The sequence below is a fragment of the Saccostrea echinata genome, unplaced genomic scaffold, assembly GCF_033153115.1.
Source record: "Saccostrea echinata isolate AGI-Se365-2 ecotype Australia unplaced genomic scaffold, CSIRO_AGI_Sech_v1 ptg000040l, whole genome shotgun sequence".
NCBI lineage: Eukaryota > Metazoa > Mollusca > Bivalvia > Ostreida > Ostreidae > Saccostrea > Saccostrea echinata.
The window spans coordinates 7,221,571-7,240,418 of record NW_026889789.1 but is presented as its reverse complement, the minus strand read 5'-3'; the positions used below and the strand labels follow the sequence as shown (position 1 = coordinate 7,240,418).

At 32.0% G+C, this 18,848-nt stretch overlaps 1 protein-coding gene across 6 annotated transcripts in view; it reads left to right on the top strand.

Annotated features, from left to right (window-relative positions):
- LOC133200595 (tubby protein homolog) overlaps positions 1-18,848 on the top strand; it is a 56,899-nt gene that overhangs the window by 28,066 nt on the left and 9,985 nt on the right. For 4 of the 6 annotated variants that reach the window (XM_061336389.1, XM_061336391.1, XM_061336390.1 and 1 more), the window contains 10 exons: positions 2,151-2,312; positions 3,339-3,554; positions 7,258-7,553; positions 7,885-8,088; positions 8,376-8,488; positions 8,885-8,984; positions 9,276-9,374; positions 10,144-10,231; positions 10,513-10,596; positions 11,002-13,968. In XM_061336389.1, the coding sequence (XP_061192373.1) occupies positions 2,151-2,312; positions 3,339-3,554; positions 7,258-7,553; positions 7,885-8,088; positions 8,376-8,488; positions 8,885-8,984; positions 9,276-9,374; positions 10,144-10,231; positions 10,513-10,596; positions 11,002-11,135 (1,496 nt within the window). In that variant the 3' untranslated portion in view covers positions 11,136-13,968. Of the gene's footprint in view, positions 1-2,150; positions 2,313-3,338; positions 3,555-7,257; positions 7,554-7,884; positions 8,089-8,375; positions 8,489-8,884; positions 8,985-9,275; positions 9,375-10,143; positions 10,232-10,512; positions 10,597-11,001; positions 13,969-18,848 lie in introns of those variants that run through there. The other 2 variants (XM_061336393.1, XM_061336392.1) reach the window with 2 other exon arrangements.

Here is an 18,848-nt window from a genome sequence, read left to right as displayed (position 1 = left end):
TGTCCGTTGTCTGTCGTTGTTGTAGTTGTCATCATTATTTAACTTAATTCTCACAGTTTCGTCTTCTTCTCCAGAACCACTTGGTCATTTTCAAACCAAACTTACCACAGAGCATCCTTGAGTAAATTTTAGGGGATTAATTCATGTTTGTTCAGATGAAGGGCCATGTCCTCTTTCAAGGGGAGGTAATTAAGAATTAGTGAAAAATTAATGGCATCTTTTAAAAATCGAGAACCATTGGGCCAGAAAAGATGAGATTTATGTGAAAGCTTTGTTACATAGTGTAGATTCAAGTTTGTTCAGATCTTGACCCCTGGGGGTTAAGGTGGGGTTACAATAGGTGATTAAAGTTTTACGTATAGGAATACATAGGAAAAAGGCATCCTCAGGTAGTGTAGAATCAATTTTGTTCAAATAATGATCCCCTGGGGGTAGGATGGGGCCAGAAAAGGTGATCTAAGTTTTACATAGGAAAATATGGGAAAAAATCTTCAAATAGCTCCTTCTCAAGAACAGCAAAGCAACTATTAATTATTCATGTATTTATTAGTATATGGAAGCCTCCTCAGGTATACAGTGTATAGATTGAAGTTTATTCAAATCATGATCCCCTTAAGGCAATGAGGGGCCATGATAGATCAAAGTTTTACTTGGGAATATATTTTTGACATGCAAACATCCTCAGATAGTTTAGATTCAAATTTTGATCAGATCAGAACCCCCATGCAGGAATGGGTTGAGGCTACAATAGGGGATCAGTGTTTTACATGGGAGTATGTTGGAAGAAATCTTTTCAAGAATGGTGGCAAGGCCACACTAAATCATAATCATATTTGTGGTTTCATTTTTTTAAAATTATGAATTATGGGATTAGAGTTGGCCTAAAATCAGAAATCCAAATTCTACATAATGCCTATGTATAGGATTAAAAAAATCATTTTTTTTCAAAAGGGCAGCTAGGGTCATGTTAGTTATATTGATGCATCCTGATGTTGTGTGGATTAATTCCCCCTTATCCCCCTAAGGACTAGGTTTTCATCAATAATATGGAGTCAAAATTTTTATGAAATTAAAGAGGAAATTTTTTTCCCCTAAATAATTTGATGATGAACAGCAAGCCATTAGTGTGACTCAAGTGAGCAATGTGGCCCATGGGCCTTGATCTTGTTAATGTAGGCTTTGAGATTTCAATTATTTATGATATTGAAGAGTTCATGCAACATTAAACAAGACCAGATATAGCTTCAAGTTGGCAGAATAGCATCTGGCTAAGCAATATCACGTGCAGTCCCAGAATTCTGAGTTCATTGGATGTCCTATTTTAAAATCATAAAGGACAAAATTAATTTTCATGCACTGTCTCATAAATTAACATGAAAATAATTCTATCTGTGAACTCTCCTTAGTAAGGAAAGCAACTTTGCATCAGTTAGAATGTATGATATATTGTCATTTCACCAACAGCGTTGTCTATACATGCATCATGGTCCAAGTATATGCATTTATTTTAATGACTTCTAGAACAGCTGATACTGTGTAGCTGAGGCTCTCAGACTTTGTATCAAATTTTTAGATAAGCATGTATTTCAAATAGTATGGACTATACTCTGTTAAATATTCACTGTTATTATTTTATTACTTATCAACCTAACCTTTTAATTTAATTTCTTCATAATCTTTTTTTTTTAATTTAACAATGTCTTGACATTTTCATGTTTAAAAAAAAAAATTGAAAAAAAAAAAAACAAGTTAACAGGCTTTGAGATATATAATTATTTATATATATTTAATATGTATATATATAGCACACTCACATATGATTTATCAGCAAAGGTTCAGTTCATAACAAATAATGTTAATTTTTTTTCTTTAATTCCTCTTAAGATTAGTGATCCTAATTTTGACATCTGAAATCATTATTTGAATCTTTACCAATGCCTTCATTTAAATTTTTAAAAAAATCCTATGAGACTTTTCTCACTGTAAAGAACTTTTATCTTGTTTACATGTAGGCCAGGGAGACAATAATCATAGTAACTATCAATTGAAAACAATCGTGATGTTTTGTGGTTCATTTATCATGTTATTTTTATTTTAGTGATTATCTTAATTCTATTAAATATTTTCATGTCTTATTTCATGTTTTGTAGAATACATCGGTCCTGCAGGTTTCGAGGACGAGGAGGAAATTCGAGGTCACTCGCCAAATCTCCGTCGGAACGATGGCTCGTATCCCGTCCTCAATGTTACGGAGGATAGTTATAGTGATGACCCAGATAGTGATATCCAAGACATTCCGATCATAAATCAAGGTAAACAAACCTGATAACTAATTTGTAATTGAAAATGGATGACTATATTTTTTCTCCTGCAAAATGTTGGGAAGAATTTTTTTTTGTAAGATTAAGGTCTTTAATAACTAAGTTGTGTAAAAAAAAAAAAAAAAAAAAAAAAAAAGAGAGAGAGATTATTTGTCATAAATTTATAGTATTACCATCACATTTATTTTTTCTAAGTTAAATATAGCTGCACATGAAGTCATTTCAGTGTATTTCGTCAGAGTTTGTGTATTCAATACATGTTCTGTCACTACATGTATCATAGACATGATAGAAAACTAAATGTTAGCTTATCTTGAGAACAGAATGCAGTGAACAAATACAATCAAACCTCGTTATCTTGAATTCGATGGGACCGAGAAAAAACTGAATTAAGTTCTGTTAAGTTCTGCTATGGTTTTAGCATTACGGTGAATTAAGTCCTGCTATGGTTTTAGTAAAACAGTGAACTAATTTTTTCAATGGTTTTAGTATAATAGTGAATGTAAGGATATATAATGTAAAAGAAAAAAAAAAAGAAAAAAAAAGAAGGTGTAGTACTTTCTTTGCTAGGATTTACACACTGTCAGTTGACAAACAAGATGACTGGGTCAATATTCACTAAAAACTGACCAGTGCAGAAAACAGCCTTTGAGCTTTGGAAAAATTTGGTGCCTGAAATGGTTTAATTTAACAGTGTCATTGGTGATGGGGATGGAATAACAGAAAAAGAGAGAACTAATTGCATGATGATTGTAAACCTTCATATGTTAACTTTCAAATTATTCCCCATATGCTTTCTATATTATGCATGTAATTATTCAATAAGAAATGTATGTATTTATTATGTATTTCGTTTGGACAGTGGAAGTATATGTGATTTATGTCATCCAAAAAAGTTATGCATGTTGATTGAGCAATTGGTTAGGAATTAAAGGTCTGCCTCCAAAATTTTCAGTGTGACGTAAATTTAAGCAGAAAGAAAAATTTAAATTCTCATGATCATCTCCAAAAAATTAGGTGAGGAATCAAACAAAAAGAAGAAAGACAAAAACAAGAAAGGCAAATCGGGGGGTGGAGGGCAGTGGACAGCCCTCACTCCAAATACCTCCTCAACCTCCCTCTCAAAGAACTCCCGCTCCCGTTCCCGAACCCCCGAGATCATGATTACGGGGGCGGATGATCGTCAGCCAGAGAATGATTCTGACGTGGATGATATCCCTATGTTGGATGCAGGTAGATCCTGAACCTTCTTCCAGTGTCTTGTTGCGGGCCTGTATAGCTAACATGTCATTTTATAACACTGCTAGTTGTAGCATTAGTTTTGTTATTATTCAGTTCTGAATGATGTTAGGCATTTTAAAGGAGAAAGGGAACGTGATCTACAGAGATGAAAGCTTATTTATAAAATTATAAAGATATTTTCATGAGATTTATATATAATTTTCCTGGTTTCTTAAATCACATAATGTAGATAATTTGAATTAACATTAGTATATAAATTGAACATACTCTTTTGTTATTTTTTAGACTTAAAATAATATTTAATTGTAAAATTTTAGTTGAGTTTAAAGTTGAAAATGACTTGAATCGCTGTGGTCACACAAACTAACACTTTTGGTGGGAGAATTTTTCATTGCTCAGAGGGATTTACTACTAACAGTACAGTTTTCTTTATTTATTTATTATCATGTCCTCAGATATAACATGTAGTTTTTGCATGCATTTAGTTGCTTATCAGTAGAAACATATGATATGCTTTTTGCAGATTTTCATAAATATAGGTATATGCGCTGTATATAGGCGACTGTTTTGGATTATGTGGTCAAATGTGTTTTCTGTGTTTGCCTGCTGTGTTGGACTTAAAAAGTGTTCAACATACTTCTTCAGTATATTGGATATTGTTTTTTTTCCCGGTTATATTTTTTCTTTCCCATTTGTGTTGTGAAAAACAAAAGTATCAATTATTAAGCCTCATGGGTAGTTCAAGTCATTGAGAAAATATATCTTTATGTATAAGTGGTCTGTGTTTGTAAGTTACATGTCTTCCCTAGATTTTAATTAATTTTTTTTTTTAAATTTGTATTTCTATATTTCTTGTTTTTCCCTTCCTTTGGCAATCCATGATAATTGGCAGCTCATGTGCATGCTTATTTGTTAATTATATTATACATGAATATTAATTGTATATTAATATGTTTTTAAGTTTCTGAACAAAATTTAACTTGTAAATCAAATCTCTATCATGAAAAGTCTACTTTTTTGTATTTTCTAGTGGTTAAATGGAAAATTCTATCAATTCATTGGTTGTTGGTTCAAGTCCTAGTTATGCCTCATCATTCTGTTAAAGGCATATTCGATGACTGCTGTCTGTAACATAACTTTGTCTCCTGATAGCCGTAGCATTAGCTCAGATGGACTTATGTCCTATCATGGACTGGTGGTATTTAACTATCAGGTCAAAAGGGCATAGCTTCTTTCTTACATGTACATTCCTTTATGTAATGTGGCAGCTATCAGTCTGGAGTTTCAGTGCATTCAGTGAGGGACAGATTGATATCATTGTTTGAATACTGATTAAAGTAAAATGTTTGACCTATTTTCTGCAGGAATACACAATCCCTCCCCCCCCCCCCCTCTTTCCTTTATAAAGAAATGCTTATTTTGTATGTGCATTTTTGGCCCATCATCATTTGTTTCTAAGTGATCATCCTTAAGTAATTAGTTGTTTGTACAACAGTAAATCATATTTGCTTCTCAGTGATCATCCAAAAGTACCGGTAAGTAATATAATGTTTGGACAAAGTAAAATAAAAGCCGAAATGCTATCTTGAAAAAGATGAAAGTAATATTATCATATTGGGAAAGGTTCATAGCTGGATATTTCTGTATTCCTGTAATATTGATTGTCATATGTGCATCATTTCTATAGCGATGTGTATCTTCTTCTTTCTTTGAAGTTCATCTTGGTTAAAGATATTTGAATAATGTAATTGAACAGTAAATGTTTGTCCTGATCAATGAAATTTGGACTCGTGTGATTAATGTCCCTGATAAGCAATTATCAATGAAAATAAACATGAGGGTATTTGTTTTTCTTGACCACATTAAACTAGACAAGGTCACAAGTTAATCACCAGACAAGTCAAAGTTTCAGTAACATTATTTCGTGTAACGTCTTCAAGAGTATAAGATCACAGAGTTGATTGTCTTTAGTGTTTCTGCTTGGAGAGGCACTGCCAGAGGTATATAGATCTCGACGTTTCACAAGACAACATACTGTGACATTATTCAATGAATTGGTTCAAGAAGCATTTAAACTGTTATTAAAGGTTCCTTTTTTTTCTCCTTTAATGCTCAGTGAACATCAATTTTTGGCAGAGGAGATCTTTTCACATTGATGCGCATGTTGTGACTTGTCAGTTGTGTATTTGATAACAAAATTAAAAGAGGGAAAAAGTCTCGGAAGAATAGGGCAAAGTTGTTGCAATTGATCGACGATGAGTTGATGTTTTTTTTCTTGCTTGGATAAATTGAGTTGCATTGATTCCTGCTAAATTTGCTGGAATTGATTAGCTAATTAACAGGAAGTGGCCCATTTCTGAACTCTTTCCTTCACCTGTCAAAGAAAAAATCACACTGTGAAGTTTTTTTAAACCCTGTGTTTTTTCGCACTGTGTAATACATGGTACGTGACTTTCTCATAATGTGAGAATTTTAAGGCAGTAAACCCATTTGGAGTTGTGTTAAGTGAAAAGGGACAATTATGGCAGAAGCCAATTCTGTGGGTGGGCAGTATTCTCCCGATTACAAGAGCCCTTATAGGACTAATGAAGCATTTCATTATGATCCCGCTGAAGAGGAAATTCTGGCTGGTCAACTTGAAGGTAAAAATGTAAACATGTTGTGTACAATACGGGCAGTCACCTGTTGATGAAGATGAAATGCTATTGTTGTTGTTTAGGGAAACTGAAAGACCAGTTTTAGACTCAGGCTTTAGCATATGGTTAAGATAGGAATTTTCTACTAATTATTGATAACCATGCATGGTTTGTCTGGCTCTTGTAGGGATTTTGATGACTTAATTAAAACCTTGGAGTATGTATATTCTCTTTTTTTTGATATACATTGGAGCTGAGGTTCCTTCCGAGTTGTCATTTGTAGAACTTTGACTTTCCAGTATTCATGCAAGTATATGATACTCATAGACATTGGTAGAATATCTGTTTTCTAGTGGATAATATCCTCACATCATGCATATGATGTTCTAATGATTAATGGCCTGGAGTTTTGGAAGATGTGATTGATACATAGAGAATTCGGTAACTTTTTGCCCCCCCCCCCCCCCCCTTCCCAACCCTAAACATTTGCTTAATGTACTACTCTGGTAGTTTACATAATAAGAGTCCAATGAAAAATGTGTTTATAAGATACTGACAAGTGGATTTAGTTTTATCATGGTGACAATTTAAATTTGATTAATTTTCTATTTCAGGATTCTTTATTTTTTTCTTGCTTTTTTTTTTTTTTTGATATAGATTACCTTTTTCAGTAACAGTTATAATAATTTTTTTTTTTATAATTCAAATCTTAGAAGAATTCTCTTTACATTTATTTAAATCTTCATAGCATAATAAACAGGCATTAGAATTCATTGTAGGTACTTTTTTCCTGTCATTACTTATTATCCTTGGTTTCCTTTAGATACTAACATGTTAAACATCGATCTGTTTGATTGATTTTTTTTTAATATTAAGAATTATTGATTTTTCATCTTCCACATGTGCAAAATATCTTTATTAAAATAAAGTGGGTACTGTTCATACAAAATTTCAAATTAAGGACAAAATAGTTGGATGGAAAAACTTTTTTTTTTAAATTAAATTGTCCATATATCTTAGATTCCATTCTTTAACAATAGGGTAATTTTTATTTTCAGAAAACTCGAACAAACCTAGCAAAGGCCAGAAGCCGAAAAACAAAAAAGCTGCCCCTAATAGGCCTCCGGCACCCCCCAGTACGGGCGGTGATCGTTCTGGAGGGCGGTCCCCGATACCCCCAGCAGCTCAGCAGAAACAGAGACAGAAACCCAGCAGCCAACCTGTACAGGGATTCCAACAACCAGACGTGGAGGAAGACGAAGACGACGGGGTGGATGAGACTAGTGCCCCCGTAGTACCCACCAAGTCCCCCAGCAGTAAAAATCTCAAAAAAATGGCTGCCTACAACAATGATGTGAGTCTTTTGAAGTATTTTAGCAGTCACATGATGTTGTTGGTTTAGTACAACTGTTTTAGGGATCATGCATAGTATCATATTTTGCTATTCATGAGTAAATTAAAAGTCTATAGCTTGCAGTTAGGGAGGTATACAGTAGTGTTCGTCATGAAATTTTTGTTTAAAAATTTATATGTATATAGGATAAACAAATTTGTCAATCAGTACATCAGCAAGTGTTTGATTTTAATATTTTCTGAATTATTTTACAAATGCGCAATATATGTCATGAAATTTTTTGGTAATTTTGAATACTGACCAAGGTTTGATATCAATTTTTTTTCCCCAGAATGATGAGCAAGAGGAGGCAGTAGAAGGTGCCGAGGGTCGAGACTACTCACCCGAGCTCACTGAAAACCTGGACGATTTTGTGCTCAGGCCAGCCCCTCAAGGTCATGTAATGAAATGTCGGATCACACGAGACAAAAAAGGTGTGGATCGAGGAATTTATCCAACGTACTTTCTCCATTTAGAGAAAGATGATGGCAAAAAGGTTGGTGGTTACCAGATAATTTTGGGTTTGTTTTTCACAAATATGGCAATAAAATTTTACTGCAACAGAATGTCTTCTATACTAGGGTAAATCCATTATTTTATAATTAAGGGTATACATATCTCTTATGTGAATTTTAATTAGAAAGGTTAGCATGATCACAAATCAATACAGCTAGTGAGCAGTGTTTTCTTCTGTATAAACTGTTGAGTTTGTAATTATAGGTACTTAAATCTCCTTTGATATCTTTCTACATGTGTATCCACTGTTTTTTTTTTTTTTTTTAGGTATTTTTACTGGCTGGTAGAAAGAGGAAGAAGAGTAAAACATCAAACTACCTGATATCCACGGATCCTACAGATCTGTCCAGGGGAGGCGAGGCCTATGTAGGCAAACTCAGGTAATACTTACCTCCCTTATCGGAAATCGTAAAAGTTTTATAGATTGTTGAATGTATAGAAAATCACTTTTAATCTGCAAGAACTAATATTTTTTGTAATTACACAAGGCTGTCTGCTAGTGAAAATGTCATTCTAGAGTACTTTTGTGTTTTTAAAGATGATAAAAAAAATTTCCTTGTTATAAATACTACAGAACCATGCTGCTAATGTAAGGTGTCACAAAAATTTGTCAATCTGTAGCAATTGGTTTCACATAAATTTCTGTCGTGAGCAAAAGAAAAAAAAATTATGCATGTTGTTATTATTGTATGAATTATTTTTTGTAATGTATCACTTTGCAGTGTCCCAATATAAGTGATTGGCCAAGATTTTAATTCCTCTTTGTATTTTTGTAGGGCCAACTTATTAGGGACCCAGTTCACTTTGTTTGACAATGGTGACAACCCAAAAAGCAATTATGAAAATGCTAGAAAAGAATTAGTTGGAATTATTTATGTAAGTATTAAATGAAGATTTTATTATTTATATTGATCAAATAATGTATCATGGATGTACAGTGAATTTAATTATTATTTACCAATTATTACCATATTACCAATATTTAAACAATGTTTATTTACATTTTAATAAAATCTTCACTTGGCTATTGAATATTTTGGTGTGTATGTTTATGTGTGTGTGTGTGGTGGGGGGGGGGGGGGGGGAGGGGGGTAAGAGATTGTTATTATTCTAGAGAATTATTTAATTGCTTATTTGATATGACTATTCCTGACTCATTTTTTGCAGGAAACAAATGTCTTAGGTTTTAAAGGACCAAGAAAAATGACCATTATTATTCCTGGGATGAATTTGGATCATGAACGAGTAGACATCAAGCCAAGATCTGTAAGTTGATCATCAACCTTTTATTCATTTATTTAAAAAAAAGTTGAATTAGTTCCTTCATTTCTTGCTAAGAAAAAGAGTGAGTCTATCCTCTGTCATACGAGTCATTAGTTCCTCCCTACCGGTGAAACTATAGGAGACTAAAGGTGTCCTCCTCATCCATCTGTGTGATTCAAAGACTCCTTCTAGATGTGCCACCAATTCATTGCTCAATGCAAAAGAAAAAATAAATAAATAAATAAAAAACAAAAAACATTTATTTGATTTCAATGCAAAAATAAAAAAAATAAAAAAAAAAATTTAAAAACTTATATTTGATTTTAAAACTTAATCTGTTGTTAAATATGCAACACATGGAAGCAATATAGAGAAGAAAGAAGGGAGATAAAAGAAAACTAAATTGTTTGTTTTGCTTCTCTATAATCACTTTTTTGTAAAGTTTTGCAAATCGGATCTAGCTGGTTTTCAATGAAGCAAATAATCAAACTGGTAGTGTTATTTAGATCATACATAAATGCTGTTTGGAAATTTATTGACCAGTCAGACTGTGTCAAAATACAATAAAACACTTATAATGAAGTGCCAGGGATGGACAATTTTTCATCGTTATAAACGAAATTTGTTATATCTGTAAAGTTCACAATATCTTTGAATGATGACCACTTCGGTGTAAGGGTCAATTCATTATAAGCTTATTTACTATAAGCTTGTTTTACTTTACCACAGATGAGGTTCAGATTTGGATAAATATTGATTTGTTGTTTTGCAGGACAATGATGGCTTGATTGACAGATACAAGAGGAAAAATATGGAGAATATATTGGAACTCCACAACAAGACCCCCGTCTGGAATGATGGTATGTTGTCAGAATGAAATTAAGTCGGCTCAGTAGTGGAATACACTTATTACAACAAATCATTATCAACTGAATTGCAATTACTAGAATATTATTGATTTAAGATTTTGAAATGGAAAATATCAGTTACTGATTGACTTGTATCTGAACTTCTTATGGAACAGTTGTAGATGTGTATAGGTTACTTGTTCACTGCTAAATTTCCCTGTCCTCTTATGAACAGAATTCATCAAAGTATTAGAGTAACAACAGTGTAAATGATTTTGTATTCTTTGTTGTAGAGACTCAATCATATGTGCTAAATTTCCATGGACGAGTCACTCAGGCTTCTGTAAAGAATTTCCAAATTGTGCATGACAATGATGGTAAGAATTAGGTTGCTTAAGCCAGCAAATTTACTTAACTTTTCATTCAGCATGATTGAAATGATTTCAGGAGGAATTACTTGTGTTATGTATTTGTTAGAGTAACTGTTTCAAAATAAAAAAAAATTTTTGTATGAATATTGTATAGGAAAAAATTCAATCAGGGTTAAATTTTGATTTATATATATCCAATGGTGATTTCATAGGAGTTTTATTATGATATTTTCATATCATTAATGATTGTGGTAGTGTTCCTGAGTAAATATTTTTGAAGGGGATATAATGTAGAATTTTATTCATTAAAAAAAAAACAAATTTTATTTTGTCACAAATATTTCTACCAAGAAATAAATCAACAAATATTTCTACCAAGAAATAAATCAGCAACTCTTTTCTTGCTTTCAGTTGAATATATTGTGATGCAGTTTGGCAGAGTGGCGGAAGACGTGTTTACCATGGATTTTAATTACCCTCTTTGTGCTGTTCAAGCTTTTGGAATAGCACTGAGTAGTTTTGACAGTAAACTAGCCTGTGAATAACCCCTACCCCCATATCTCTACCCCACCCACCATCATCTGAATCACAGCTCAATCCAATCTCATAAATTTTTTTATCTGTGCAGATAAATGTAGTGTTTCTTTGCTTCTTGTGTGAAAGTGATTATTTATGACTTGGTTATGAAATTGCACTTAAAAAAAACAATGGGTCCACATATTATATTTATCATTAGTTGTAAAATGAGTTCATTTATTTAAAGATTAAAATTTTACATGGCAGGAATACATTAGAAAGTTTTATTATTATTCTGGCTCGGAAATCTGCATGCACATTTTACTGTGTTCAATCTCAGCTTCATTTTGTGTTCATTTTTTTTTAATTTTTTAGAAAAATAAGTAGTGGACATTTTTTTTACTAGTTCCAGAGTATACAACTTGCTAGAGTATTGTTAAATTGGAAGGAAAAAAGTCATTGAAAAATCATACAATTTTTTTTTTTAATTCTTAATTTTATTTGAAAAACAGTTGTTTTAGGTCATTCTTTGTGGTTTGAATTTTCATTCAAAATATTACAATATTGTAGATCAATTTATTTATATCAGACTCATTTTCCCCTTGTGCTATTCCGAACAATTGAAGTGGACTACATAAAACCAAGAACAGATCATTCCTTCTGTGTAACATGATTGAAATATTTTCTTCATAAGTAGATGACCAGGGAATTCCAGGTTTTGTTAGAATTTGAGCTTGTAGTGTTTTCTCTAAGAGAATTGACATTATATTGGAAAATATTTTCAATATTTTTAATGTGATGATTTGTTTGTTAGATTATTTTAACAAGTGTGAATGAAACACGTTTTCATTGTATGAGTGAAAAATATCATATGACCATCCTTCAATATGATAATCAAGGTCACAATCGAATTGATTGAAATATGAATATTCATGCTGTGTTTTTGCTTAAATGTAGGTGTTGTGATTTGATTTTGTATATCACATGTTTCTAAGTACTATTGTGACATTTTTTTCCGTCCATATGCATATCACATGGGCATTTTAGTAAACCCCCCTCCCCTTTTTACGGTTGTCCCATGACATGAAATAAACGTGAGGCAACATAAACTTTTTCCCCGTTAGTCTTGAAAATCCCAGTTTGTTGTATTTTATATTGTGGTTGTGATAAATAGAAAAAAAAACAACACCCAACATATATAACATTATATTTTAGTGATTTTTTTATAACAAAAAATATTTGTATACGACTTGTTGTTATGGTGTTGGCTTTGCCAATTGTGCAATCTTTCTCCTCTCTCTCTCTCTCTCTGCCCCATACACTCACATCAATAAAATTGCACTAGCAAGAAAAAAACATTTGCCATATCTGTTAATATTATGGCTGAATTAAACTCGAGTTATGAGGCTTAGGCACCCTTGTAAAGTTAAATGCTGATGTAACAGTAGTTTATTATTGGGAGGGGAAATTTTATCAGTAGAGTGTCAGTAGAGACAGAACAGAGTGATATCCCTTTACCGTTGTGTTTCAGGTTATATCACTGTTATTCTTGCACAAACTTGAACTTCCTAATTAACCATTCTGGCCAAAGTTTTCTGATTAAAACATGTTAGATAAAATCTGTATATTTTCATCAGAAAAAGATTATTGAAGAGAATTTACATTGATAAAATTTCCCAGATTATTTTTACCTGTGTATTGCTTTCTTACCTAGTTGTGATATGTACAGTATTAGTGTGAAATAATTTATTTGTTAATATTTGGGGATAAAGTGCTATAATATTTTTGAAATACGTATTGAGTTAACAGCTAGTAAATATGTTGATTTGAAGCATTTTTAAAAATGTTAACTAATCTTTAAAAATTTAATTTAGCTTTAAATGGCATATTAAGCTAAAAAATACAATCTTTAAAGTCTGCTCTCAATCATTTTAATTTTTATTAAATTGAATGAAAATTTGTGGTTGTTGTAAAAGCAAATATAATATATACACGCATTCTTTGTAAAATGTGTATTAATATTTGAATAGGAATTAAGATTTGGTAAATAAAACATTGAGTGGAATTCTGAGGCATTGCAAAGAGTTATTCCCCTTTCCCAGTGATTTGTTATTTTCTTATTTTTGTTAGCTTTTGCTTTATTGCCTGCCAAATTAAAAAGAAAAACGGGATTCAACCTTTACAGAGTATTATCTGTATTGTATTTAAAATGATAAATTTTGTACCAATTTGATAATTCAGAACTTTCAACTTTAAAGTTTTGTATAATTTGCCAGGAATTAAGTTATGCTGAGTCATTGTACATTGTTAGGCTTGAGTTTGTTATCTTATTTAGTTTTGAAGTACATGTATATAAGCAAAATATCCAAATAATCCATAAGAAATGGGAGGATTTTTTTTTTTGTAACTTCAAATTTACAAATTTTTTAATCCAAAAATATTAAGCCGTAAACATGAAACAATTGCTTTAACAGTGTTTCAGTGAAACTCTTCTTTGGGCAAAATTTAAGTATCATGTATATTTGTGATCTTTTTTATCCCATTGATTATATCCTGAAGCAAATCAGAAACAGGGAAAAGAGTTTTAATTTATATGTTTATTATTATTTTATTATTTAATGAGTTTAGTTTTCAGTCAAATGAAGTTCAATTTTGCATTTCTCTGTAGAGAATTAAATTTCCTAGGTTGTATCCCCCCACCCTTACACCAGAAGTTGTCTGGTGTATAGTGTCGATCAAGAAAATGTCCGTCCACGTAGCTATTGATTGTACGATTATTATTTGTTTCTATTAGTTGACCATTTATTTATCATTGTCATTATATATTTCACAGTTTGTCGAAATTAAAATGTGCCACATCTATATCCTGTTTTGTTATATATGTGTGACTGGACGATCAAATTTACAAGAAATTATTTATACCAAGGAAAAAATATATTCAGTACAGCCTACTGTAAAATATTGAATTTTTTGAAAATATAATATTGGTTGTAGGTACAATGTTGGTATTTTCCTGCAATAACTTTTAAAAACAATTTTGTAACCTGAAAATAGATTTAGAATTTACACATGCAATGATAACAGAAAAAAGAAAATGTAAGTATGGAATCAGAATATGGGGGAGGGGGCAAAAAGATGTGTCCTGACCGCTCTGTAAAAAATATGTGAACAGCTCAAAAACAAATACATGTATAGAGGGTCATCGTACATAGCTTGCAGATATCAACATTTCATTTTGATGCAAGAAATGGATTTTTATTGCTAGAACTGTTTCAAAAACCCAAATCGAAATTCTAAAGTAAAGAATTTTTCTAATACATGTACATGTGTCAGACATGTCCGTTTAAACACAATAAGATCATTTCTATTCCTATTTAATCCCATACACAATTTTGATCTAATACTGTGGCCCACCATAGCTCAAAGAGGTTATAACTTAACCAAACATTAATTTAACCTACATGTGGATGCTTCACTAACACTAATATGAATAATACATGTATTACCATGATGTTACGGGGAAACACTTTTTTTAAACTCAGGCCCATGAAAGAAATTGAATCCAAATAACTTTGAAATGTTCTGCATAAACAAACTGTATTTAAATATTATTTTATTCTAGACCTGCATCTCATAAAAAGAAGCCTAATTTCTTGTATATTTCAATATAAATATTAAAAGCTCTGTTTTAGCTTTTTTCCTACACCCATTCATTCGAATTGGAATCTTCACTGCCTGAGGAACATTGCTTGCGTACATATATGTTGTTATATAACTACTTGTAATCATGTCCCAGGCCAGTGTCTCTTCTGAAAAGATTTTTCCTAAAGGATGACTGCACTTAAGGACTTGCGGAATTTGCGACAAAATAAACTTTCAAAACAAGCATTTTTATTTTCATTGCAAGAATGGTCAACATCCAATCTACAACTTTATGTAATTACGTATAATAAAATTGTGTATTTACGAAGTTCGAATCTGTTTTCAAAGGCAGGGGTCATCACAATTTCTTGAATCTCCGTTCGATAATGAGGACGCCCACTTTTTTTACTGACTTTATACATAGTCAGCGCATGTTTGTCTATTGTTCTACGTTTAACAGTAGTTGTATATTTGCATAAATAATAATGTGTCAAAAGGGATTAATAGACAAACATGCGTTCATGGTTAAAAAGAGAAAAAATTGCTTCTTCTTACATTCGCTCTCTGTGTTGGAACCAAGGATTGTGACATATTGAATTTTATAATTCACGTGGTTTCTTACCTCAGGTAACTTTGTGAATACTAAATTCCGTCACGTGACTTGTAAGGTAGCATGTTTTGTGCTAACTAGGACATTGTGTTCGAACACGTTAAGTCATCTGGTATTGATGTAAAATCTGCTTTAATTACATTGACGTGCTCATATTGTTAATTTCGTTTTGAAACCTTTGTCAGAAGTGTATTTGTACCTTACAAAAAGGAGAGGGAGATTGGAAAGAGTGATCACGTTCGCTTTTCCAAACATGCCATTGTTATTTATCTAGTCTAATTTTAGACCCATTCTTACAATGTTAGCCCCACCTCTCATGCATATCTAATGTTCAATCAAGGGCAGGTAAGTGTAAATTCGCTATGTTTGGAAAGCAGTAAGGACAAAAAACATTTAATCATTTTCTTGTACCACAGTCTAAAATCATTTTAAGATTTAAATTTGGTTCCAAACTGACAGGATTCTTTCATAAACATACAAAAGTGAGATAAGGTTTAGATATAAAAGCAACAGAAGCAACCGAAAAAGACCCCAAAACAGGCGTTAAGTGCAGTCATCCTTTTCCTCGGTAAATTCTATAATCTCTTCTTTGGATTTTGATATACTTTAAGATTGTTTGCTTTGATTGATTTAGAAGCTGTTCTTTATAAGTGCCAAATTTGTACCTTTACATGTCTGCAACTAATTCAAACAAATCCATGTAGCGAAGGAACTTATAATTACGTCCTGCTGAACTGTGTGTGTTTGTGTGTGTGTGTTTGTGTGTGAGGGAGGGTGTGTGTGTGTGTGTGTGTGGTATGTATCAGTTCAAACTATAATAATTTAACTCAATGTAGTGACAAGACAAAATCTTTTTGAATATTTTAGTGGACGTACTTAAGATACTTTTTTGTAACTTGTATATTACTTATGTTACAGTAAACTGGTTTTTAGTTTATGGCAAGTCAACATTGTGCTATAGTGTTCCAAGAAATTATTGAAATTTTTTTCGTGAAGTTTTTTTTTCAAAATATTTTAATACTGAAATATTTATAGTTTGAAATCAGTTTTTTTTTCAAATGACAATACTTGCTCCTTTTTTTATTTGCAGGTTTCATAAATAACTTACTGTTTTCTTTGTATACTTCTGATCGATTGTTTATGTTCAAAATGAGTGCTTTTGATAAAAAAGAAAGCCTATTGTAGATGTTTATTATCGAAGAAGAGCAAAACTAGCTAGACCTCTGAAACACTGAGTATTCCATTGTCTACTATTGATTCACATAAGACAAAATATTGAAAAATAGAAAGAAATTCGGCAGAGGGAGGACTAGGAATAAAACACCATTTTCTAAACTTAGTCTGGTTTTTACTGAGCAAATATCCAAGCCTTTTTTGAACTGTGATTGTCAGTTAACTAGACCTACAAACTCTTTTCCTTAACTGATTCCTTCTTCTTTTTTAATATTTTGTACCACACAATACAAAGTAGACGGTGAAATATTCGGTGTTCCAGAAATATCACCAGATTTAACAATCCCTTACTTATACATAATTTAAATATAGTTTTTAGCTCACCTGAGCCGGAGGCTCAAGTGAGCTTTTCTGATCACATTTTGTCCGGCGTCCGTCCGTCTGTCTGTCTGTAAACTTTTCACATTTTCGACTTCTTCTCAAGAACCACTGGACCAATTTCAACCAAACTTGCCACAAAGTATCCTTAGGTGAAGGGAACCAAATTTGTTCAAATGAAGTGCCACACCCTATTTCAAGGGGAGACAATTAGGAATTAGTGAAAAAATAATGGCATCATTTAAAAATCTTCTCAAGAACCACTGGGCCGGGAAAAGAAGATAAAACTTATGATGAAACATCCTCAGGTAGTGTAGATTCATGTTTGTTCAAATCATGACCCCAGGGGGTAGGATGAGGCCATAATGGGCGATTAAAGTTTTACGTAGGAATTAGGGATGTCAATTTTGTCAATAATTCATATTCCAATATTCAATGAAAGTATTCGAATATATTCGAATATTTGATAAAGTAAATAAAATCTGGTTTATTTTAAATATGCGTCATCCTACTCTAATGAAAGGTTTAGCATAGGTATACTTTTATTGGAAGTAAAATTGTATGAAGACTTTTGTAGTTGTACAATAAGAAATTCCATTTCATATTTGTCAATGTTTGAAATAAATAATTGTCTTCTATTGATTAGTCTTACCAAAGGCAAAATAGTCGTAACGGTATACTGTTCAGATTTCAATGAGTATAATAAATTACAATTATCTGCCTAATAAGAGATATGATTACTAGTATAATCAATGATACGATGTTTTTAAAATATAAACAAATATTTCCAAAGACAATTTTCCTAAGTAATTAAGTAATTTCCCGATAAAGAATATAAAATTCAGGATTATGTACAACCTAAGATATAATCATTTATTCTGAAATTGAGCCCTTTACAATATTAATGACAGTCTAATTCTATTGGACATTCATTTGAATGATCAATTAAAAATTATTTTGATAAGTATACATTGTACAATTCTTCAACACCTTACTCAAAACAAAATGCTTGAAATTTAGTAAATCTATAAGATAAGAAAGTAGTGAAAGAAATCAGGCGATCGAAATTGATCGCTAGTAAATTAATCAGGGATAATTCCAGCACTATTCTAATCAAAATTTATTAATTACAGTACTTCTTTTTATGAAATCTGAAAAACACCAAATATTCGAATCTTAAATTCATATTCGAATATCAACTCATCGAATGAATATTCGAATGTTCTAATATTCGTTGCAAACCCTAGTAGGAATACATAGGAAAATTCTTAAAAACTCTTCTTCTCAAGAACAGCAAAGCCATGATTAGTCATATTTATATGGAAGCATCCTTAGGTAGTGTAGATTCAAGTTTGGTCAAATACATGTAATGACCCCCGGGGGTAGGGTGGGGCCAGAACGGGCGATCAAAGTTTAGCAAAGGAATACATAGGAAAATTCTTAAAAACTGTTCTTCTCAAGAACAGCAAAGCCATGATTGGTCATATTTATTTGGAAGTATCCTTAGGTAATGTAGATTCATTTTTGTTCAAATCATGACCCTTTGGGGTAGGGTGGGGCCGTAATGGGCCATTAAAGTTTTACATAGGATTACATAGGAAAATTCTGAAAAACTCTTCTTCTCAAGAACAGCAAAGCCATGATTAGTCATATTTATATGGAAGCATCCTTAGGTAGTGTAGATTCAAGTTTGTTCAAATCATGACCCCCGGGGGTAGGTTAAAGCCACAATGGGGGATCAAAGTTTTACATAGGGATATGTAGGAAAAAATCTTTCTCAAGAATAGAAAAGTCATGATTAGTCATATTATTATGAAGGCATCCTCAGGTAGTGTAGAATCAAATTTGTTTAAATGGGGGCTCCTGGGGGTAGGGTAGGGCCACAATGGGGGATATCATTTTTACAAATGAATATATAGGAAAAAACCTGCTGCTCAAG